The following is a 25,025-nucleotide window of genomic DNA, read 5'->3' as shown; positions in this document are numbered from 1 at the left end:
GATAGCATAAGGCAAGGCATAAAGTGAAAAGATGTATAGTTACCAAAGGTATTTGCTTCTGTTATGGAGGATATTAAATTCATAATCCAGATGAAAGAAGGACTCTTTATAGGAGATGGGATTCTCCAGATTTTCTGGTTTGCTAATGAAACTATTGCTGATTGTATTAAGTCATAGAGTGTCACAAATCCTCCTAAATGAAGTCCATAATCACTACACAAGAAAAAAATGAAGATTGCCCATCTATTTATTATTCAGACTATGCTATACAATTAGACACAGACTAGCTGTAAAACTAAGTTATTAACATATACATGAGACAGACATAGCAAATTGCTCGTGAATTGAGCCTGGAATTGAACTGGAGGAGAAATGTTTAAATATCGGGGAAATTGTACAATGCTTTTAATGATTCCAAGTAAATTGAAATGATCCCAAATGAAATAAAGGCCTCCTCTTTTTAATAATCATTCTTCCTGGGATCCTAGACAATGTGAGTGGCATAACTGACAGCCTGTCTCTTATGGTATTCGCACAGTCAAGAGAGCTAGAGGAAAGCCCCAATATCTTACTTGGACCCCCTTTGGAGGATTTATGGGAGAGTGTGGGCAAGAGTTGTATAGGATTAGCAGATGTGGATGACTTGTGATTTGAATTGCTGGGGGGAGTGCCTAATAACACTGATAACATCACAGATTTACTGAAAAATTGAAGAAATGATTACCAAGCTAGATCATTACATGGATGAAAGGCCCCTAGTACAGGAATCAGAAGATCTAGTTTTAAAACTAACTTTAATACTTACTAGCTGTGTCTTGAGTGAAGGACTGTGGGATTCAAACTTGGGTTTTTTTATCTCTCTCTCTCTCTCTCTCTGTGTATATATATATATACATATATATATACACACACACATATATATACGTATATATGTGTGTATATATATATATATTTTTTGCCACCAATTAAAGTAGAGTTAGTACATCTTGACTCTAATATCAGAGTCAATTACATGAAGTGAGACAGTGATTCATGTGAGTATTCATTTTTACATCACCTCTTCCTTGGGCTTTATGACAACTCTTCAAGGACAATTCTAAGCTAGTAAGAAGACAATTTTTAGCTGTCCCTACATATATCGTTAGGAGTATGTCTGACATATAGAGATAAGGACTATACTTATAATTTCATTTGTATAGAGAACTGCCAGGTGAGGAAACTCCCTCTATCCTTACCCTAATCTAGCCAGCCCACTATTTATCAATTCTGTTCTTGATTCTTGGACTTACCAGGGAGTGCTGATATTTGAGATCCAGCACTGGTCTGCCTTTGGTCTCTGCCTTTACACTGGGACTTCTGAGGGAACCCTATATTCAGCCTGCCTTCTGCCTTTGCTCCTGCATCAACCTGATCCAGGCCTCTTGGCTTCTTTGTCTTTCCAGAGTGACCCGTATCAGTCCCAAATCTTTTGGTTTCTGTCTTCACTACAGGTCTTCTTCAGTACTCTAGAAGCTGTTTTCAGACCATATCTATCTTGAATTGCCAACCCCTGCTTCCTGTCTGGACTCTTCCAGGGTTGTACTTTGCCTTCTCCTGTCTTTTTTCAGGTGGGCTTCCTGGGTCTCATTGGACTTAACATCACCACCAGTCTCAAGGCTGACCATCAAAGGAGGGTGCAGAGCAGTCTCATTATCTCCTTCCCTCATTGGATTTCTTTACAGTCACTGATAGTTAGCCTGAACTCATTCATCAATGGTTAACACTTTCCCACCTTGTCATACTTTCCCCATCTCAGTAAGACAGAAACCTCTGGCAGACATAAAAATCCCATTCCCCATCTCCTGCCCACACCCTTACTCCCATTCCCTCCTGCTGGATACCTCCAAATTCCCACTCATTTTCTATTCATTCCTAACATTGTGCTCTCTGAAAAGCCTATTCCATAGTTAAGAAACCTGCTCTTGCTTTTCCTTTCCTACCCCCTCTATCTTATAACACTTACTGAAACCTGACTTTTTCCTGATTATGCTTTCCAGCACTGGTTGTATGGCTTCACTCTCTGGTGGTAGTTGGGGAATTGAAATATGCTTTACTCCTGTTGCCACTTTCACACTCTACCACCATTTTTCAGTAACCTCTCCTCCTTAGAGGTTCATTCATTTCACATTTATCAGCCAAACAAGATTCTGGTGGCTATAATCTACCTACTCCCAGGACTTTCTCCTTCTTTCCTCAATGAGATCAGGGCCTGGCTCACAGTTTTTTTTCTCCTTACTCAACATCTGTTCTCATACTAGGAGAGTTCAGCATGCATATTGATATGTCCTCAAAGACTGTAACTTACTGTTTATTCAATCTGATCATTTCCTATGACTTACTCTTCTACCTCATATCACCTATAATTGTGCTTTTGATCTTGCCATTACTCTCAAGTGTACCATTTCCATGTTTATGACTTTTGAAATTTCTCTTACCTGGTCGTAATCTATATTCCTCATCATGGCCAAATTGATTATATATAATCTTCACTAATCACTTAATGTAGCTGTAATAATCATATTGACCCTGCTGTGGCCTATCTCTTTTGCTATATAGATTGAATTCTTGTCTTTTCTCACATAGGAGTAATACTTGGATCTGAGGGTCTGTAGCATTTTCTTTAGGCTAAAAGCAAGAAAACTCCCAAGAATAGTAGATTTTGGCCTTTTTTTTTCCTGAGCCTTTACATAGACATTTGTAGGTCAGTGAGATTATCCCTCCTCTGTAGAGGCCTGTTTTACAAAGCACTGAATTATAGTTACAGGGAATAACTCTACTTTTTAAAAATTTTTGTTGTTCAGTTGTTTCAGTCATGTCTGACTCTTCATGACCTCATTTTTATTAACCAACTTTTTTCATGAAAACACATCTCTGAAATTATAATCTAAGTCAGTGTGAAGACATGATTAGTTTTAATAAAATAAGAATATTTCTGATTCTTCATAAATGAACTAATAATTATTAATATAACTTCAAAATGAAATTTACTAAACTTTAGTACCATATTTCAATTTCAAGAAGGTTTGCTGTTTTCTTGATTGTAATTTTTATTAACCAGTGGGATCAACATTTTTTTAAAATGAAAACACACTTCCTAAACTATAATCTAAGTCAGTGTGAAGACTTAGTCTCAACAAATCCTAACTCTTACTACAGTGTCTTCAGTGAGGGCACAATTCAATGGCTGAGTATTACATTCTCCATTCTGATTCATCATAAAAATATTTTAAGTGAGGTTATTTTTTATCCTTCATGGAAAAGCTATTATAGAAGTATCCTGATTAAAAACTATGATTTGATCAACTTAGGCCTATTTCCACAGTGGCATGAAGACCATGATAGTTGCTTCTAGGTCCCTGCAAAACATACTGCCATATAAAATCATTGACTAACCAGATATTGTGATAAGAAGAGTACTTTGAGAGTTTTGCTGTCTCTGATTGGTGAGTTCCTCCTCAGAAACTCCATTTGAGAAAGTCCCCATGCCACTCATGATCTCTTCAAAACCTAACTCAACTCATGACTCCCCAGACTCCTCTCCCTCCGTCTCAGTAGCTTTCTTTCTTTCTTTTTTTAGTGAGGCAATTGAGGTTAAGTGACTTGCCCAGAGTCACACAGCTAGGAAGTATAATGTGTCTGAGGCTGAACTTGAACTCAGATCCTCCTGACTCCAGGGCAGGTACTCTGTCTACTGTGGCACCTAGCTGCCCCCTCAGTAGCTTTCTTAACACTGAGTTACTTCTCTCCTCCTACCCTCATTTCCCAATTCCCTTTTATGTGTTATCTTCTGCCTTTAGTATGTAAGTTCCTTGAGGACAGGGACTGTCTTTTCATTTAAATTTGTATTCCCAGAGTTTAGTACAGGGCCTGATACCTAGTAAGCCCTTAATAAATACTTTAGCTAGCTAGCTAATTAGCTAGCTAGCTATCTGTACATGCAAACATGGCTTTGCCAGAAAGAAAAAGAGAAAAAAGAGGCACAATATCTTAGGTCACAGAATTAATTAGGAAAAACATGGAAAAAATGTAAGTGGTCAAAACTTGACCAGTACAATGTTATTGTAATAGAATTTCATTTCTGCTTCCACCAGATGTCAGTATGTCCACAGATACTGCAGGAAATTAAAATGGGCTATGCACATTCAGGTATGCTTGCTATATGATTTTTTTTCAAAATACATTTTTAGCAGAGATGAATTGTTGAGTGAAGAGATCTTTTCCCTTTAGAATGTTTATATTACATAAAAAGGAAATACATAGAAATTATACATATAGTAAAAACATAGAAATGCATAATATACAAACCCATGAGTAATATATCATAATAACTGAACTCTGTGATCTCCATACATTTCAGAAATTATAGTCCTAAAAATATCAAGGAGATGGACATCCTGTGGTTAAATTTCACTACAGTTTCAATGACCATGGTATTTCACAATATAATAACTGTCAAAAGATGGGCATCAAAAGAAGGAATAATTCTAGTGTATAAATATGATGCTTGGTTCACTCTGATTTATGTTTGGTACCCAATATAGCTAAAATATTGCTCTTTGAGTGTATATTCTCTTCAATCATTTTGCTAAATAAATGCTTTATTGAAGAACCTCCTTTGCTTATTGTATAAAATAATTAGCAGGTTTGTTTTCTCTTAGTCATTTACTCTTTCCTTATGAGCAGGCATTTAATGATTTAACCAGTAATGATCTTTATTTAGTATTATTGTTTGGTATAAATATTCATGCATAGAGTTGGTGTAATTTTCCCTTATGTAGACCTAGTTTTGGGTTCATACTTTTGTATAGTCTTCATATTATAGTTTTCTATGATATGACAAACATTTATAATTTGATAAACATTTATTAAGTACCTCCTTTGTCCCTGGTACTGGGCTGAGCACTGGGCATGCAAATAATAAAAAGAAAGATAGTCTCTGTCCTCAAGAAGCTTACAATCTAATGGAGGAAGAAAGTACACAGAAAGAAGCTTCAGAGGAAGGGCAGGGCAGGTGAGGAATGATGATGGTGTCAAAGGCAAGCAAAGAAGTTGGTAGCAAATGAAGAGATATCTAGGATTTTGAGCCCTCTATAAAGGGAGGTTATGGAGGAGTTCTTTGCTCTGCCCTCCATCCCTCCAATCAGAGAGGCCAAAGCAACTGAATATACTGAAGAGGTGTGAGTACCAAAACTGAAGCAGTCTGCATGATGATGAATTTTCCCTTTGAAACTACAGACAGCACATAGTTTTGATTGAATTTGTTTTGGCTAAAAGTTATATTTAGTCAAAAGCCTTCTTTAGGACATAAGTTTTTTTTTTCCCCACAAGTACCTGTTATTTTGGATTTAGTTAACCCAATTTACTTCTTTTCTTGTTTTTCCTTTTTCCCTTCCACTTGGGAAATGTATCATTCTTAATTCCTTACTCTTTTTCACCTTCCATATCCAATCAGTGGTTGTCTCATCCCTTCTACCTTGCTAACATTCTTTCTACAGTCCCTTTTAACATAGCAACCACTCTGGTGAAATCCCTTATCACCTTAGGCCTGAACTATTGCAATAGCCTTTTGGTTTGTCTTCTTGCTTCGAATCTTGCCCCACTCTAGTCCATTTTCCATTCAGTTGTCAAATTGATCTTCAAGGTCTGACCACATCATCTCTCCCTATTCAGTAAACTCCGGTGACTCCCTCTTGCCTCTGGGATCAAATATAAAATCCTCTGTGTGGTTATTGAAAACATTTATAACCTTGCCCCCTCCTGTCTTTCTCTCTTATTTCCCCAGATTACTCTTTGATCCAATGATACTGTTCTTCTTAGCGGTCTTCAAACAAGACACTCCCATCTTCCAACTTCTGCTTTCACTCAGAACTTACCCCCAACCTATCCTGTATTTGTATTGTTTATACATAATTTTTTTTCTTTTTTGCATATTGTCTCCCCCAGTAGACTGAGCACTGCAATAGCAAGGACTATGTTTTGCCTTTTTTTGTATCCCCAGACTTAGTTAGCTGTTGGCGGCCTCGTTTCTTACCTAGCCTTAATCACTGAATGGGCATTGTTGCCTCAGTCAAATTGAGACCCGGGACAGACCACAACTTAAAAAGGCCAAGGTCTTCCACTTTCTCTTCAGTCATCCTGGTCTATATCTTGCCACTGGATCCAGATGGCTCTGAAGGAGAGAGTGAGGCTGGTGACCTTGCATAGCCTTCCCTCACTTAAATCCAGTTCACTCACAAGTCATGGCATCATCTTCCTGATGTCAAGGTCCTCTCTGAGAAAGAAGGACAAACAACAACAGTTCTTGGTGCATAGTAGGCTCTCAATAAATGCTAGTTGACTGACTGACTCACACAGCCCAGTTCAGAGACTCTATACTTTGTGAGTACACCATTGCAATTACTTTTTATTTGGTCTTCCTGACTTTCTTTTTCCTGTCCAGTCCATTCTTCACACAGCTTCCAAAGTAAATTTCATTAAGGGCAGGTATTACCATGGCATTCACTCCTAAACCCAATAACTCTAGTAGTTTCTTATTACCTCCAAGATAATATATAAAATTCTCATTTTGTCATTTAAAACCTGTCACAGCTTGACCCCAACTTAGCACTTCCTGGATAAACTGGCCTCACTGTTCTTCATACATGAGATGCCCTCCCCTCTCTTTATTGCTTTGTACTGGCTGTCTGCACGTCTGGAATCCACTCCATCTCTTACAATCACAAGTGTGGCTTCTTCCATGAGATCTTTCTTGATCCACACCAGTTACTGGTTCCCCTTCTTCCCCCTTTATTTGTATCTATTTAATGCCTGTTTTGTCTATACTTATGTATGTATAGTTTGAATCCCTTGTCTGGATTGTAAGCTCCTCAAGGGTATGCCTGCATTGTTTCCCTGTTGCCTTTTTGTTAGCACATAGCAAAGAATTTAGCAAAGAATAGACACTTAATAAATGTTTATTGATTGACAGTGAAGAATTTGTGGATTCTGAAAAAAAACTACCTCCAGAATACCATAGGATAAATTTTTGAAGTAGCTTCCTAACACAATTATAAATATTAAGCCAGAATATCTAGATGAATTGGTATAAGCTTACAAGGTGGTCCCTTTGTGTATTTTATCAGTGATGCAGAGATAATGGATAGTGTTTAAGTGGTACTAATATAGAAATCATGAATTGGAAGGAGCAGTAGTTGATGACATCACTTTTTTGGGAGAAAACAGCATTTAGCCTTTGATTCAGCAGTTATTTATGCTGAAAAACAGCTGTGTTACCCTGCTCAGGAGGGCATATAACCTTTACTCCACCTTTCTGAGGAAGAGTCAAATAACCAAAAAGCTAGCTGTCATCTGGGACTTTTTCAAGAAAGTAATTCCAGGGCTTCTGTTGAGGTCAGTATCCATTCAGCCCTATTCACTCCCCATACTAGTTATAGTTTCGCAGTCAGTATGTCACAGTGATTTGTGTTTAGAATAATGACCTTGTCATTCAATAAAAAGTCAATTTATGTTCTTCAGTATGCATTAGGAGCATAGAATGGTATTTGTAAAAAAATTTAGAAAAATTTCTACAAGCATGTAGTTTTAAAAGGTTTTTTTTTTTATCCACTTAAAAGTTTATCCCCTAAATGTGTGGAAAACTTTGCTAGATGGAATCCTGCATTCCCTACTTTTGGTTGGTATATTGGAACTCTAGTAAACTGATACTGTAGATGTTTTACATGAAAACTAATAATGTTATGGTTTTTCCAAATCATTTTGGAAGAGCAAAGGTGTGATATTGTTCAATAAATATCCAGAAACGTTGAGAAGGCAGAGATTCTGTGTGGCTTTATTTCATAGGATTGTAGGAATCGGGCCTAGAAGGGACTTGACAGATTGTTTAGTCTAACTTATTGATTTTGCTGATTAAGAAATTAAGGCTCAGAAAAAGTAAAATAACTTGCCTCAGGTCCCTTAACCAGGAATTGAGCCAAGATGATGTAGAGCTGGCAGGAATCTAGGAATCTGATGCCCTAATTTTGCAGAGGAAGAAATGGAGGCCCAAGGAAGTTAACAAGTTTTTACAGGGCTTAGTTGTTATTATTCTTGTTTAGTTGTGTCCTGCTCTTGGTGATCCCACTTGGGGTTTTCTTGGCAAGGATACTGTAGCGGTTTGCCATTTCTTCTCCAGCTCATTTTACCGATGAGGAAACTGAGGCAAACAAGATTAAGTGACTTGCACAAGGTCAACACAGCTAGTAAGTGTCTGAGACTGAATTTGAACTCTGGTCTTCCTGACTCCAGGCCTGACACTCTACCCACTGCACCACCTAGCTTGCCCTATCGATAACTTTTTTCAGGGCTTACAAGGTTCCTATAAATCTATCCATTTCATAATTTTTTTTTTGTGGAGTAATAACATTCCATTATGTTAATATTCCACAATTTGTTCAGCCATTTCCCAATTTATGGATACCCACTTGTATCCAGTTATTTACTACAACAAAAAAATGCTACTATGAATACTTTGATAAACATGGATTCCTTCCCTCTTTGTTTGATCTCTTTAGGGATATATACCTAGTAGTAATACTGCTAAGTTAAAGCATATGTATGCATAGTTTAGTGACTTCTTGGGTATAGTTCCAGATTGCTTTTCAGAATAGTTATATCAATTCACCAGCAACTCCATTAGTGCTGTCTGTCTTCCCACAGCCTCTCCAACAATTATTTTTCTCTTTTGTCATCTTGACCAATCAGATAGGTGTGAGGTACAACCTAAGAAGTGTTTTAATTTGCAGCTCTTTTTAATTATTAATTTGGATTTTTCTTTTCATATTGGTATTGATAGCTTGCTATGTTTGATTGCTTCTAGGTTTTGAGTATTTTATGTATTTCATTAATCAGCTTTTCTGTTTTCTTAAACTTTATTTTCTAAAAGTACCAAATAGTTTTGATGATTACTATTTTGTAGTATTGTTTTGTATCTGGTAGTGCTAGGTATCCTTCTTGCCCCCTTTTGTTTATTTGTTCATTTATTTATTTTCCTGTTACTTTTCTTGAGATTATTGACCATTTTCCAATTCTGGAAAGTAACCCTTTGCTAGTTTCATTGGTTTTGCTCTATTCTGTGAATTAACTTAAGTAGCATTGCCATTTTTGTTAGTAAGTAGTTAATAACTTTTAATTACTTGGGTATGTCTTTATTTCCATAAAGAACTCTTTTTAGTTGTATATATATTATTCCTATTTTGTGGTTTAGTTTGTGAACTCTCAAATATTTAAAAAATTCTGTAGTTATTTTGAATGGAATTTCTTTTTCTATGTCTTCCTGTTCAGTTTTATACTAATATACAGAAAGGTTGATGCATTTTGTGTGTTTATTTTGTATTCTGCTACTTTAATGAATTTAATAATTGTATCAATTAATTTTAATTTACTGGAGTTCTCTAAATAGATCATATCATCCACAAAGAGTGATGATTTTGTTTCTTCTTTGCCTATGCTTATTTTCTCAGTTTCTCTTTCTTATTGTTAAACTAGAATTTCTGAACTACAAGAAGCAATAGTGGTGATAATGGGCACTCTTGCTTTACCTGGACCATATTGAAAAGGTTTCTATGATTTCTTCATTCAAGTTCTTGGTTTTAGATACATACATTTGACTAATTAAGGAAAATTCAATTTATTTGTGCACTTTTAATTTTTTTTAGTAGAAATGGGCATTGTATTTTGTTAAATATTTTTCTGCATGTTTTAATTTCATCATGGGATTTTGACTTAAGATAGCTTATTGTGTTAGTACTTTAATAATAATAATAGCTAGTATTTATATAGCACTTTAAGGTTTGCAAATGCTGCACATGTTATCTCATTTGAGTATTGAACTCACACTACATTCCTGTATAACTAATATTTTTATGGTATTCAGTCTTCTTAATCTGTTGCTGTAGTCTCTTTGCTAATATTTTAATTCAGTATTTTTGCATCAATATTAATTAGAACTGTTTGTTTATAGCTTTCTTTCTCAGTTTTATCTAGCTCTAATTTAGGTGTCAAGATCATATTGTTTCATTAGAGGAGTTTTTAGCATGCATCTCCCAATTTTTGCAATAAATTCATGCAATATTGGTATTATTTGGTTTGTGTTAGTTTTTGTAAAGGTAAAATGCACAACTAAGATATATATGTTTATGAATATACATATATACATACACATATACACACACACACACACGTGTGTGTGTGTGTGTGTGTGTGTGTGTGTGTGTGTGTGTGTGTGTGTATATTCTTCTTGGTTACCATTTCATAGGCACCAGAGAGCTATCATCTAAATTTTCTCATATTCTCTTCTGGTCCTTCTTTCATGTTTATCTATTTGTTAGATGTTTTTAGGTCTGAAAGAGGGTACACCAAAGGTCCCAACTCTGTTTTATTATTTCTCCCTGTAATTTGGTTGACTTCTCAAACAGGTACTTAGATTTTATGTCATTAGGGCACATATATATTTCAGGGGTGGGGAACCTGTGGCCTTTGTGGCCTTCTAGGTCTTTGGGTGCAGCTTTTTGACTGAGTACAAATTTTCCAGAACAAATCTTTTTATTGAGGTAATTTGTTCTGTGAAGTTTGGATTCAGTCAAAGGACTGCACTTAAGGACCTGGAGGGAGGCCACAGGTCCCTACCCCTGCATTAAATATCCATATTGCTTTATTTTCTATGAGTCGTTTAAGTATAATATAGTTGCCCTGAGATAGTGTAACATAATAGATAGAGAGCCAGTCTTGAAGACAGGAAGACCTGGGTTCAAGCCCTGCTTCTGGCATATAATGACAGTCTGACCCTGAGCAAGTCACTTAACTTCTTTGTTTTTTAGGCAGCTTGCTAAGACAATAAATTGTAGATATGTGTCTTTGCCTGGGAGTCACAAGTCTAAATGCTATCCTTTGCTCAGTGTTCATCCACATTGATGCTCACTAACATGGGTGTCTTAGGACTTTTCCCTTTTCCTTTCTCCGCCATTGGTTTTTAACATGAGAACCATGAACTTTTAAAAAATATGTTAATAACTGTTTCATTATTATTGGTTTTCTTTTTACTCCAATGCATGTTATTTGATGCATTTCAGAACATCCTGAGAAGGGATCTACACACTTCCAGATGGCCAGATGGGTCTGTGACACAAAAAAGGTTAAGAATCTCTACTCTGTACTGTTTTATTGGGGTGATCTTATTAGCTCCTATGAATTTAGTTGTCATCTCTGTGCAGATGATTTCCAGAACTATATGTCCAGCCCTACGTTCTTTCCTGAGCTGTAGTCCTGCATCCCCAATGATCTTTTGGACCTCATAGTGGATCACCTGTAGGTGTGTCAAAATCAACATGTCCAGATCAGAATTCCCTCCAAACCTTCCCCTTTTTCCAACTTCCCTTTTACTAACCAGGGCATTACATAATCATTGACCCAATCACTCATGTTCACCCCACATATCCAATTCAACCTTATCTTTTAAGATGAATCTTATCATTCTTCTCTTTACAACATCTCTCATATGTCCTGTCTCTTAACTCAGATAAGCTATTATTCTAATTCAGGCCCTCATCACCAATCTGTCACCTGGCTCGTTGCAATAACCTTCTAGTTGATCTTCCTGCTTCAAGTCTGTCCCCTTCCAAACCATCTACTACTCAACTGCTAAGGTGATTTTTTTCTAAAGCATGGTTCTTATCATGTGAACCCCACTCCATTGGCTCTCAGTCACCTCCAGTATCAAATATAAAATCCTCTATTAAAAAAAAAGACATTCAAAATGCATTATGAAGGGCTTTCAAATCCCTTCTTCCCTTTGCTTTTCTACTTTTCATCCTCCCTCCCCCATTCCCTTACCGCACACACTACAATCTAATGATACTAGCTTCTTTGCTGTTCTGTGCACATTATTCGGAGCATTTTCACTGCCTGTCCCCCATGCCTGGAATTTTCTCCCTCCTCATCTCCACCTCCAGACTTCCCTGGTTTCTCTGGCTTCCTTCAGGTCCCAAGTAAAATCCTACTTTCTACAGGAAGTCTTTTCTAATCCCTCTTAATTTTAGTGTCTTCTCTCTGTTAATTATCTTGAATTTATTCTGTATCTATAGCTTTCTTGGACATTGTTATTTACCTGTTGCCTACCCCAATTGGCTGTGAGGTCCTTGAAAGAAGGGGCTATCTTTTGGCTTTATTTGCATGCCCAGCACTTAGTACAGTACCTAGCACAAAGATGGCACTTAAAATTAGTTGACTGACTAAAACTTTCTATTTTATACCTCTGTGCTTTTGCATAAGAGGTCCCACGTTCTGGAATTCACTACCTCTTCACCTCAGCTTCAGAGAATCCTTAACTTTCTTGAAGGCATGACTCAGGTGCCATCTCCCAAATGAAGCCTTTCTTGATCCACCCAGTTATTAGCACGACCTCATTCTTCACATTTTATTGTCTGTCTAGTGAGCTTTCTTTCTCTCTCATATATGTTATATATAATATATTACTACATATGTGTAAATAAATAGATTAATAGGTAGAAGACAAAGTAGAATACAAAGGTAGAAGTTGGAATGGTTTGCACAGATTACAGTTCTCAGGCCAGTTTGACTAGAAGGAATGGTGCATGTAGGAGTGTAATGTGAAATAAGACTGCAGATATTGCTTCAATAGCAGATAGCTCCATTCTTTGTATAGCTAATTGCATAAAACTTCATTAATTCAGGCCTCAACTGTAAATTCTGATAATGTTGTTATGAGCTTTATTTGTGGAGAAAAGCATTTAATGGTATTAATAATACTGCAGGGGAAATTTTTTTTTTTGAGGGGGGGGTTTGGTTTGTTTTTTTGTTTTTTGCTAGGCAGTGGGGTTAAGTGACTTGCCCAGGTTCACACAGCTAGGAAGTGTCAAGTGTCTGAGGCCATATTTGAACTCAGGTCCTCCTAACTCCAGGGCCAGTGCTCTATCCACCACACCACCTAGCTGCCCTCTGCAGAAGGAATTTTTAAGGCATATAAAGGAGCAAAGTATTCTCAAGTGATTTAGAAACATACTCTCCTTCAGACTCTTATTTTAGTGCCTCATCTTGGCATGGAAGTGGTGATCCTGAGTTCTTGATATGTCTGTCTATCTATCTGCCAAAGCAACTCATAAAACCTTATAAGACAAGGAATGGTTGTAGTCTGCATCAGTGGAGGGAGCACTCATACCAATGAAATAGATATTTTTATTTATTGAAGTAGAAGCACATATTTACATGCAAATATTTGATATGCTGGTTATTAAAAAAGATTATCAGTTAAAGCAAGTCCCATAAGGGATTCTACTAGGTGACATTTTTCTAGCATATTTGAAAATAATAAAAGTGTTTCTTTTTCTAAAATTTTTTGATTCAGAATTTGTCCAAATTACCCTAAGTCCATTTTCAGGGTTATCACATATACTTATTAAGATACATATGTCATTGGCGTAAAGGGAAGAGAGAAGGACCAAGAACTGAATGTTAGGGTAAGCCTTAGGAAGAAGAAACATCATGAAGAAAAATTATGTATCTTGTAGATTCTTAGGATATTGTTGTTGAAGACAGTGTCTGTGTTGCAATCCCTTTTTCTTCCCTCTCCTCCTCTGTCTCCTCATCTATTGCAAGCTGGAAATGCGGGGGCTACTCACGGGCCTGATCCTGCTACTGATTGGCACTGGAGCTTTGATCTGATCCATTTCCAACCTCGGGCCAGTCCTGTCTAGTGGCTTCCTGCTCCTGGGTACTTCACATATTGGTTCTGGACTTAGTGCAGACACCTGATCAAGTTAGCCTACTACAGCTCAAAACACCTGAGCTCAAGAACTCTCCCAGCCTTAGCCTCTCCAATAGCAGGGGTTGCAGTTGTGCACCACCCTACTCCACTGCATTTTCTTAACTATGGGAGAAAATGGTTCAAATTAACCAGAGTATTTGCATCTTCTGAAACATTCTGATTGGTTGGGGTTTTGCTATGTTTTATAGATATGATGCAAGAAAATGAACTATTAGCACATTTTTGATGTATAGTGAATAACAGAGATGATGTTGGAACTTTGATTCCTGGACTCCAAAATTAGTACTGTCTTCCCTATTCTGTGTCTTGAATGACAATTCAAGATCATGCCAACAAATTCTGGAGGGGTGAGTGTGTGTGTGTGTGTGTGTGTGTGTGTGTGTGTGTGTGTGTGTGTATATGTATGTACATAAAATAAATGTAATGCTTTGAGTTAATACTTGATTTTCTGAGGGAAAATGGCTTAAATAATTAGTCAGTCAGCAAAAAGCCAGAACTCTCACTGAGTAAATTCCAACGTTTCTTGTATTAGAACTGCCTGCATGTGTAGCTTAACAGTTTAGGCATGTGTAGTTTTGAGAGAAAATGCATTCTTATGAAAATAAATTGTATCTCATTCATTCATTCATTTATTTTAAACTTTTACCAAGGAATATATACTTCAAAAGGTATAATCACAAACATACAAATTTACTCTTGCGACGCATGGGAGCCCTCTTCTTCCCTGTACCACTTTAGTGTCTGGGGAGAGGAAGATTAGGTTAATAGTTGAACTTGGTTCCTGTAGAGCAAAATCCCAGTTTCAAGTCTCAAACCGCACTTGGGATTGAGTCCCAGGCACCCTGGCTTCTTAGGCTTGCATGCTGGGCTGGCTGGAAATTTTGGCTCCAGTGTCACCATGGCTTGAAGTCCTGATCCACAATTCTGGGGATTATGTGGCATATGAAACTGAAACTGAGGGCAAACAAACAACACAGAACAGAAACAAACACCCCTACGTCCATTTCTCAGAGTCAACATAAAAGAGAGGGAGGGAAGGCCTCACCAGTTTAGTTTGTGGTGTCCATGCTGGGTGCAGCATATAAAAAGTGCTGAAAAGAATTCAGCAGAAAGCGGGTGGTGGAAATGAGCACAGCTGCAAAGCTATTGTATTTTATTTAGACACATATCCCCCAGTATGTTTCTGTAATCTGGTGAGGGGATTTGTGCTGTTAAATGCATTTTTAAATTATCAAAATTAAATCAGTGAAGAAATGAGTCTTAAATCGTTAGTAATAGCAGTAATGAGAAAATATGATGTAAGGAAAATTAAGTTAGTTTGTTGGTAGTGGGTGGAGAAAATAAGGCTAATAGTGTTATCTTTACCTGAAGTCTTTATGTTATATTTTCAGAATGGTATTTAATAGACTTTTGGCTTGTATAAGTCTTTTGGCTTCTAAAAAGAGCAGCCTGCAGAGATTTTTTGTACATTTTTATCAGTTTTGACTTGAGATAAATGGTTGATGGTAGAGGCTGACATAACCTATAGAACTAACATAGATAATTAAGTTGAGATATAAGAAAACAAGTAAAATTTCTACATGGATAAGATAATACTTACCTTTGTATGCTTCGTACTTACTAAGTGGATAGCTTATTGACTCAGTTGGTAGATGCTATTAATTTGTGTTTCTACCTGGCTGCCCTCCTTTGGACTTCTCCATCATGTTCCCAGGAACCTCATCAATAGGAACCTCATTATCCTGCAAGATTTTGTTAGCCTTGGTACTCATGCTTCATCAGTACCCTTTGACCTGTGTTTCCTCTGATTGGAAGGCAGAGTGAAGAACTCCTCTGCAAGCCTATATTTAAGGAAGATGCCCAGGCCAGGCATCTCTTCATTTCTCACCCAGCTGCATTACTTTGGACCTCTCAATTATACCACTGTGCCAGGTACCTTCTCCTTCTTGTTCCCTTCTTCCCATCTTTTCAGCTTCCTTTTGTGTGTTGTCTTCCACATTAGATTATACGCTCCTTGAAGGCAGGGGCTGTCTTTTATTTAATTTTTAAAATTTGTGTCTTCAGTGCTTAGAATAGTGCCTGGAACATGGTAGACATTTAATAAATGTTTATTGATTGATTGGCTGACTGATAGGTTGCTTTGTAAGTGAAATTAGGTCATACCTCCTATTTATATTTAATTTCTCTAAGTTCCTTGAGGACTGTAGTTCTCTATTTTATTTATTCTGTATTACTCTAAATCATGCACTCTTTCCAACACACAACATTGCTTATAGTTTCCAAACTAGCTCCCAGCTACTTTAGCCACAAATCCAATTTTTAAAAATTGCACAATGCTATTTTGTTCCAAATGATGAAACTGAGATAATATCCTAGTGAATTGAGGTAGATTTGTACCCCTAAATGCTTTTTAAAACTATATTGATTCTCTATCATTGGCCATTAAATTCTTTGATATTTTAAAATTATTAGCAAGAATTTCCAATGTCGTATCTGTTCCTATTTTTGTTTCACTTCATGATCTATGAAAAATATTGTTAGAGAAGACTTGCATATATCTGGTGGTTTAAAGTGGCTGTTATGGTGTTATTGAGGGAAGGTATTTTTCCTCTGTGAATAACTTACATGCCTTACTTAATAGTTTTTTAATAAGGTCATCTCATGAAAAATAGACTGTCTTTACACTGTTTTAAATGTCATCATTGCCAACTTAGTAATCTTAAAAACTAGGTTCTTTGATTCTGCAATTTTCTTGGCATTTTGTTGGTAAGAGTGTGTGAAACATGTTTATTTGTTTATCAAAAATTAGGTTGGCTTTATATTGATATAGTGGGAAGGATGGAGATGATGGGTAAAGACACTAAGAGATTTAGAGGAATAGAGGGAGGGGGAGTTGAGGGAGTTGAGTCATCAGTCATTTTTGTAAAGTAGTAGGTCATGTCTTCTGCTGAGGGAAGAAGATGGCAGGTGGTATTGGTTTAGAGAGAAGAGAAAGTTTGGAACAGCTATTGTAAGAAATGTAAAAATATAAGAGCAGACATTTATTGAGTGCCTACTATGTGCCAGATACCTTCCCTACTGTGTGGTAGTCACTGTGCTAAGTTGATAATGCAAAGGGCCTGCTCTTAAGGAATTTGCAGGCTAATAAATTATTGACTGTATTTACCTCCTATTGACCAATGGTAGTCTGTAAAGGATTAATCAGAGGATAGTTTGCAGTAGTAAGGGTCAGTAGAGGTTAAATATCTTAAATTTGTAGTAGACCCAGTCAGGACAGTTTCCTGATTTCCTTCAGCAATGTTAGGCCTTTCTGTAGTAGGAGAGGAAGAGGTGGATATTAGGAGTTATTCAAGGTTTAAAGTTACCTGAATTGGAATGGTAGAAAGTCAAGAGTATAAAGGATTCAAGGGTGAAGTAGAAGGCATTATGCCTAATGCCATAAGATGCCTAAGCCATAAGGTCATGACCTAATAGAGGGAAAATAAAGTCAGAATTGGGTTTTGATAGTCTGGAAAAAATGAGAGACTGAAGGTTATGATAAGGGTAAAGAACAGATAAAGAAGGAATGCGGAAGCAGAAGAAATAGAAGATAAGAGTTTGGGACCATCTCATACCTATCAGATTGGCTAATACGACAGAAAAGGAAAATGATAAATGTTGGAGAAGATGTGGGAAAATTGGAACACTAATGCACTGTTGGTAGAGTTGTGAACTGATCCAACCATTCTGGAGAGCAATTTGGAATTATGCCCAAAGGGCAATCAAACTGCACACTCTTTGATTCAACAACACCACTATAGTTCTGTGATCCAAAGAGATCATAAAAAAGGGAAAAGGACCCACACGTGCAAAAATATTTATAGTAGCCCTTTTTGTGGTAACAAAATATTGGAAACTAAGGAGATGCCCATCAATTGGGGTTGGCTGAACAAGCTGTAGCATATGAATGTAATGGAATACTATTGTACAATAAGAAATGATGAACAGGCAGATTTCAGAAAAATCTGGAAAGATTTGTATGAACTGATACTGAGTGAAGTGAGCAGAAGTAGGAGACAGTACCCAGTAACAGCCCCATAGTGCGATGATCAACTATGAATAACTCAGCTCTTCTCAGCAACACAGTGATCCAAGACAAGTGCAAAAGACTCACAGAGAAGGAAAATGCCATCCGTATTCAGATAAAGAACTGATGGACTCTGAATGCAGATCAAAGCATATTTTTTCACTTACTTTATTCTTTCTCATGTTTTTTTTCCTTTTGATCTTTTTCTTCTTTCACAACTGTGACTGATATGGAAATATTTTTACATGATAGCACATATATAAATTATATCAAACTGACTACAATTTTCAGAAGACTACAATCTCCCTTCAGAGGAAGGGAGAAAAAATTTGGAACTCAAAACCTTGTAAAAATTAATGCTAAAAATTTTCTTGACATGTAATTGGGGAAAAAATAAAATACTATTAAAAAAAGAAGATAGGAGTTTGTGATCAAAGAGGGAGATTTCGGAGTTCTAGATCTTGGAGGTAGAATAGTTTCAAGTGATCATAAAGATTAAGGTACTTATAGGAATCTGAGTTCTACCTGAAGTAGAGTGGAGACAGATGTCATGGAAGTTAAGTAGGTTGATAAAATGAAACTGCAGAAATTAGGGTCATTGGTGTGAATATAGAAGTCACTCATAACAATTGCAAAGGTTGAGGTGGAGAGGAAGACTATAGGCCAATTGCTGAAATAATTGAAGAAGATAGGAGAGTGTGTCAACAAAACATTTGTTGAACACTATGTACCAGACACTGTACTGAGCACTGGGGGTACAAAAAGACAAAAACAGTCCATTCCATTGGGGAGGTGACAAAAGGATGGAGATAACACATAAATAATTAAGTACTTACAAAATGTATGTGCATATACATTGTTATCTACATACATATGTATATAGATATCTATTTGTGTACATAGATATCTATATCTATCTGTATGTATGTCTGTCTGTATGTATGTATCTCTCTATCCACCTAGATAGATACAGATATTTGGAAAGTAATCTCAGAGGAAAAGGAACTAGCAGCTAGGGGGACTGAGAATGATATCCTGCAGAAGGTGGTATTGGAGCTGAATCTTGACAGAAGCCAAAGAAGTTAAGAGGCAATGGTAAGAAGACAGCATTTCATGGGAGATGGAGTATGATGTTGGAGGAACAACAGGTAGACCAGTGTTGTTAGATTGTAGTGAAAGAAGATGGGAAATGTAGGAAGGGGCCAGGTTAATGAAGAACTTTAAATGTCAAGTAGAGGATATTTGCTCCTGGTGGTAATGGGAAGCTACTGGAGTTTATTAAATAGCAGGACAATATGGACAGATCACTAGTTTAGAAAAAAGTGATTTTGACAGCTGAGAGCAGCATCCTACAGTGGCAGCATTCAGATGTAATTCAAAGTTATAATCTTTAAAGGAAGTGAGGCTGTTGAGTGATAGTAGTAGTATTGAAGTGGCAATGGAAAGCAAGATGTGGGTGAATTTCTGCTCTAGGTCTTCTGATTCTGGTAGTATAGGAAAATGAATAGCCAGTAATGGAGAAAGGATGTGCTGTCTTTCAGGGTGAGTGGTTTCAGTGTATTTTTGTCATCATTATTTCAAGTTATTGCATGTTTGGTGGTGATCAGAACTACTTTGTAAACATCCTTAACTCAGCTAAGGCTTATCTACTTTTTTTTGAATTGGATAAGTTTTACTGTATTTTTCATTTGTGCTTGAGTTGCTGTTGTGCAATGAATATGTTTCTTATAAATGTGATTAATTTTAAAGTAGCTTTTGTAGCATTATTTATCCTCTTTATTTTGTAAACATTCTATCTTTGATAAAATGGTTATATTATCAGAACTTTAGTCTTCATGATACATCATCATTAGCTTTTTCTTCATTAATTATTGACTATTGTGCTAAAATGTAATTATTCTTACTAGCTGTGTGACTCTGGACAAGTCACTTAACCCCAATTGCCTTTAAAAAAAAGATAGGTCAAAATAAGCACATGATTTAGTTATAAAAAAAATTAAAAAATAAAATGTAATTATTAATATAAAAACATCAAATCAACAAGATTTAAACCATTAATTAAATCCAGTTATTGGAAATGAATAGAAAATGACGTAAAGAGAATTAGGAAAGAAACGAACTTACAGATGCCCTAGTCTCCATTTTCTCCTTGATTTTTTAAAAGACAGTATTGAAAATCATAACTGAAAGATGCACATAGGAGAGGGGCTCCACACAAAGAGCTTGCTTAGGTCCCTGGATAAGAGGAAGAAAGGGAAGTCAGCTTATTGGTACAACCTTCTTACCTAACTCTGCCCTGCATATGGCAGCAGCTTGGAGAGACCATGAAGGAATTCTTGGATGAGAAGCTACTTATTGGAAAACCAAATCCATCTAGAGAGAAGAGGAGTTCCCAGACAACTCTGAGTTCTTGAACCAAGCAGGAACTGGAGTTGAGGAACATCGAGGTACAGGACAACAATGTAGATGAGCAAACATTGACTTCAGCCTTCATTAGTACTAGACCTATACCTGAGCCATTTCTTGATGTTCCCAGGAGGAACTTTGAGTATGGACACAAGGCAAAGAGAATGATTTGTAGGACATCTCCAATATATGTCTGGGTCTGTGTAAGCCCAGAGTTGAAAGAGAAAGGTTTTCAGGTCATGAGTTAAAATTATAAGACTACTTTTAAATTAAGCTTTATACTATCCAAAATGCTTTCATATGGCCTCAGAAACTTACTAGCCATGTGACCCTGGGCAAGTCACTTAGCCCAGTTTGCCTCAGTTTCCTCATCTGTAAAATGAGCTGGATAATGAAATGATATTTTTGCCAAATGAGGCCATGAAGAGTCAGACACAATTGAAAATGACTGAACAACAAAAACTTTCCAAAATACTTATTTTCTGTGATCCTCCTAAATCATTGGTACTAACCCTTTCTTCATTTTATCTTATGTTTTATATGTTGTATCCGCTATTGTGGACAGAAACCACTTTTCATTTTGTTCTTTGTATGTCTCAGTGCCTAGCATGGTGCCTTAAACATAGTAAATGTTCAGTAAGTGTTGATTTAATTTGAATGTGCATAGAGATTAAAAGTATATGCTAAATGAATTTGAGTTTAGACCACCAAACTAATCAATGTAATTTAGTCACATGATAATATATTTGAATTTGGTGGGTGCACACACAATATTGCAGTGAAAAACTAACAAAAAACTTGTCTTTTAAACTTTTTTTTTTTTTAGTAATGGTAATGTCTTTGTTCTCTTGCAGCTGTTGAAAATGGACATGTAGATGTGGTAAAGCTATTGCTTCGGCATGGAGCAGATGTTAATGGATCCCATTCTATGTGTGGGTGGAATGCCCTGCACCAGGCAGCTTTTCAGGTAACCTTTAAAGTTATTATTATATTTCTATGTATAGTGTGTATTTTACCCTTTTAAGATGACAATTCTGCCCAGTTTTTGCTTTTCATTTGCCTCTGATTTATGATGGTTAGGTTGGTACAGAAAAGGCAGTCTAAATGCTAATGATTATTCTGAATAAACCAACTGATAAAGTGAAGTTTTGGTTTGTAAGGATTATTTCAGTATTTAAAGTATGGATAGCATATTTTTAAAAATTAAGTTATTTATTTTAGTTTTCAGCATTTACTTCCATAAGATTTTGAGTTTTAAATTTTTCTCCCCATTCCTCCCCAAGGCAGCGTGCAATCTGACATGGGCTCTACATATGCATTCTTATTAAACATATTTTCATATTAGTCATGTTGTAAAGAAGAATTAGAATGAATGGGAGGAACCATGAGAAAGAAAAAAAACAAAACAAAAAAAAGGACAAATAGTATGCTTTGATCTGCATTCAGACTCCATAGTTCTTTCTTTGGATGTGGATAGCATTTTCCATTATGAGTCTTTTGAAATTGTCTTAGATCCTTGCATTGCTGGGAAGAGCCTAAGTCTGTCAAAGTTAGTCACTGCACAATGTGACTATTACTATGTACAATGTTCTGGTTCTGCTCACTTCACTCAGCATCAGTTCATAAAAGTCTTTCCAGGTTTTTCTGAAGTTTGCCTGCTCATCATTTCTTATAGTACAATAGTATTCCATCACATTCATATACCACAACTTGTTCAGTCATTCCCCAGTTGATGGACATCCCCTCACTTTCCAATTCTTTGCCACCACAAAAAGAGCTGCTGTAAATATTTTTGTACATGGTGGGTCCTTTTCCCATTTTTATGATCTCTTTTGGGATATAGCCCTATAAGTGGTATTGCTGGGTCAAAGAGCATGCACATTTTTATAGCCCTTTGAGCATAGGTCCAAATTGGCCTCCAGAATGGTGGGATCATTTCACAACTCCACCAACAATGCATTAGTGTTCCAGTTTTCCCACATCTTTTCCAACTTGTATAATTTTCCTGTTTTGTCATGCTACCCAATCTGATAGATGTGATGTAGTACCTCAGAGTTGTTATTATTTGCATTTCTCTAATCAATAGTTATTTAGAGCATTTTTTTCATATAATTATAGCTAGCTTTGATTTTTTCATCTAAAAACTGCCTGTTCATTTCTTTGACCATTTATCAATTGGGGAAATGACTTGTATTCTTATAAATTTGACTCAGTTCTCTCTGTATTTTAGAAATGAGGCCTTTATCAAAGACACTGGTTGTAAAAATTCTTTCCCATTTTCTGCTTCCTTTCTAATCTTGGTTGCGTTGGCCTGGTTTGTGCAAAACCTGTTCAATTTAATATAATCAAAATTATCCATTTCACATTTCATAATGTTTTCTATCTCTTGTTTGGTCAAAAATTCTTCTGTTCTCCATAAATCTGACAGATTGGATGGCATATTTAAGATGTTATCATACAAAATATTTGGAATGAGGGGCAGCTAGGTGGTGCAGTGGATAGAGCACCAACCCTGGAGGCAGGAAGACTTGAGTTCAAATCTGGCCTCAGAAACATAACACTCACTAGCTGTGTGACTCTGGGAAAATCACTTAACCCCAATTGCCTCAACAACAACAACAAAAATTGGGATGGAAGTCAATTTGCAGGCAATTAGCTTTGTTTGAGAAACTTTTTAGCAGTGGGTAGAAAATATATATTCTGAGGCAGCAGGAGATTTTTGCCTACTTTGCTTCATTTCTAAGACACTAATATTGTTTCTGTTTATTTGTTGTGCTAACTTAAGGTAAAAGATAAAATTAACCCATTTGATGACTTAACCCTACAAATTCCATTCATTCTGACGTTTTGTAGTCTACATCTCTCTAAGTTTCTGTTAGAATGTTTAATTAGACAGCATATTTTTCTTCCCTGTTTTTCTCATTTTAATTGTGAATTTATGCTTCAGGAATACACTGAGTTAATAAAATTGCTTCTTAAAAAAGGAGCGAACAAGGAATGCCAGGATGACTTTGGGATCACACCTTTATTTGTTGCAGCCCAATATGGAAAGCTGGAAAGTTTGAATGTACTTATTTCATCTGGTAAGATTCAGCTATTCAGCCTCTGCATGGTTAAACACAAATAATTTAACTTTAGTTCTTCTTCCTAGAATGATATGACCAAATAAATCTAAACTAGATCATAAAGTTTTTTGATTGCACATATGATGCATAAGAGTAATGATTATTTGATTTATGGGCCCATTTATTAACAATGTTTTGCTAACCTTCTGCAATGTCAAGCTTCCAATTTATCAGAGTCTGGCATCATGAACTCTTTCTAAAGCAAGATTATTGGTCTGTTGAGTGGTGGGCTATCTGTAACATGAGTGTTCCCGGCCTTCTACTGGATGACTATTTTTACATTTTGTTTAATTTTTAGAAACAATTTTGTGTTTTGTGCTTTGGTTTGTCTATTTTGACTGGATTGTGTAATTATCTAAAATAATCTTATTGTAGGTTTCTCTGTGACTGTCATCAACTGAAACCAATAGGTTTCTTCTGTTTTATGCTACTTTTGTCCTGTAGTCTGTTCTTATTTAAAAAAAAAACCCCAACAGAACCACAACTTTAATGTGAATGGTGCTTTTTTGCTGTGGGACCTTTCCCTTTCCACTCACTGCCTGGGATCTTGTCCTTGAGACAAACAAACAAATGACAACATTATTCTGCCTTCTACCTTATTCCTGACTCTTCCAGAATTCAGGATGTCTTTTTGGCACTTTTCATTTCCCGTATGAGATTCTGAAGCTCCACTTATTCTATCTAATTTTATTGCCCTTATTATCATTATTGTATTTTTTTGTTCCTTGGTCATGAGGTTCTTGTGTTCTATCTCACATTGAAATTCATAATTTGTTGCTCTGACTTCCACTTACCTTCAGTTTTTCCTGCTGGCTTAATGTTTATATCTTGGTTTTTAGCATCTCATAGGCAAGTATAAGAAAATGGCTTTCTTACTTTCTATGACATTTTCATCAATGTAAAAAGAGTCGATGTTACAGGACATGTTATTTAAAGGCATTTTCTTCTGTATTTCTTCTATAGTAACCCTGTACTTGAGTAGTTCCTGGGCTGCCACCAGATGAATAGTGGTACTTAGCAGCACAGGCACAGTGTTTAGGATCATTTCAGGTACACTTATCAGAGAAGAAAAGGGATATGCAACAGGGCAGACTCATTTATGCAACCTAAGTAGTGTATAGACTGTTAATTTAGATAGGAGGTTAATTATTTCTGCTCAATAAAGCTGAAAATAATCCAGGGACAGCCCTGGTTAGATGAAATAGCAAGTCTTAAGTACAATACTACTTTGTCACTAACTGATAGATTTTGGTTTAAGTTCAAAACCTCTTCTGATATTTACTTGTGTACCTGAGCAAGTCACTTAAGCTTAGGCAGTTTCCCAGGACTCATCTACTAAGGCACTACTAAGCCAGATTGGAGAATTGCTTTTTGATGGTAGTGTAAATTGGATTTCAGTTCCTTCAGCTGGAAGAGATGAGGATGGTAACAACAAAAAGAGAACACTCAATCCTGTGATTGTATTAATGATATATTTAGTCTTGTAGGGGAGGAAGGAGCAAAAGAATGAGTGAATTGGCTGTGAGCATTGCAGAAAGAAAAGGCTTGGGGGGGATGGGTGGGGCAGGAACTA

The 25,025-nt window shown here is 36.4% G+C and overlaps 1 protein-coding gene across 5 annotated transcripts in view; it reads left to right on the top strand.

The window, feature by feature from the left end:
* The window catches only part of ASB3 (ankyrin repeat and SOCS box containing 3), a 131,731-nt gene that overhangs the window by 63,955 nt on the left and 42,751 nt on the right, over nt 1-25,025 (top strand). For 3 of the 5 annotated variants that reach the window (XM_020996268.2, XM_078149517.1, XM_020996265.2), the window contains exons 4-6: nt 15,671-15,787; nt 21,182-21,294; nt 23,275-23,410. In XM_020996268.2, the coding sequence (XP_020851927.1) occupies nt 15,671-15,787; nt 21,182-21,294; nt 23,275-23,410 (366 nt within the window). The remainder of the gene's footprint in view (nt 1-15,670; nt 15,788-21,181; nt 21,295-23,274; nt 23,411-25,025) is intronic. The other 2 variants (XM_020996271.2, XM_020996267.2) reach the window with 1 other exon arrangement.

Source organism: Phascolarctos cinereus, unplaced genomic scaffold (assembly GCF_003287225.1).
Source record: "Phascolarctos cinereus isolate Bilbo 61053 unplaced genomic scaffold, phaCin_HiC Scaffold_2;HRSCAF=192, whole genome shotgun sequence".
NCBI lineage: Eukaryota > Metazoa > Chordata > Mammalia > Diprotodontia > Phascolarctidae > Phascolarctos > Phascolarctos cinereus.
Note: the sequence above shows the minus strand (reverse complement) of the source record. Positions and strands in the feature narration are given on the sequence as shown.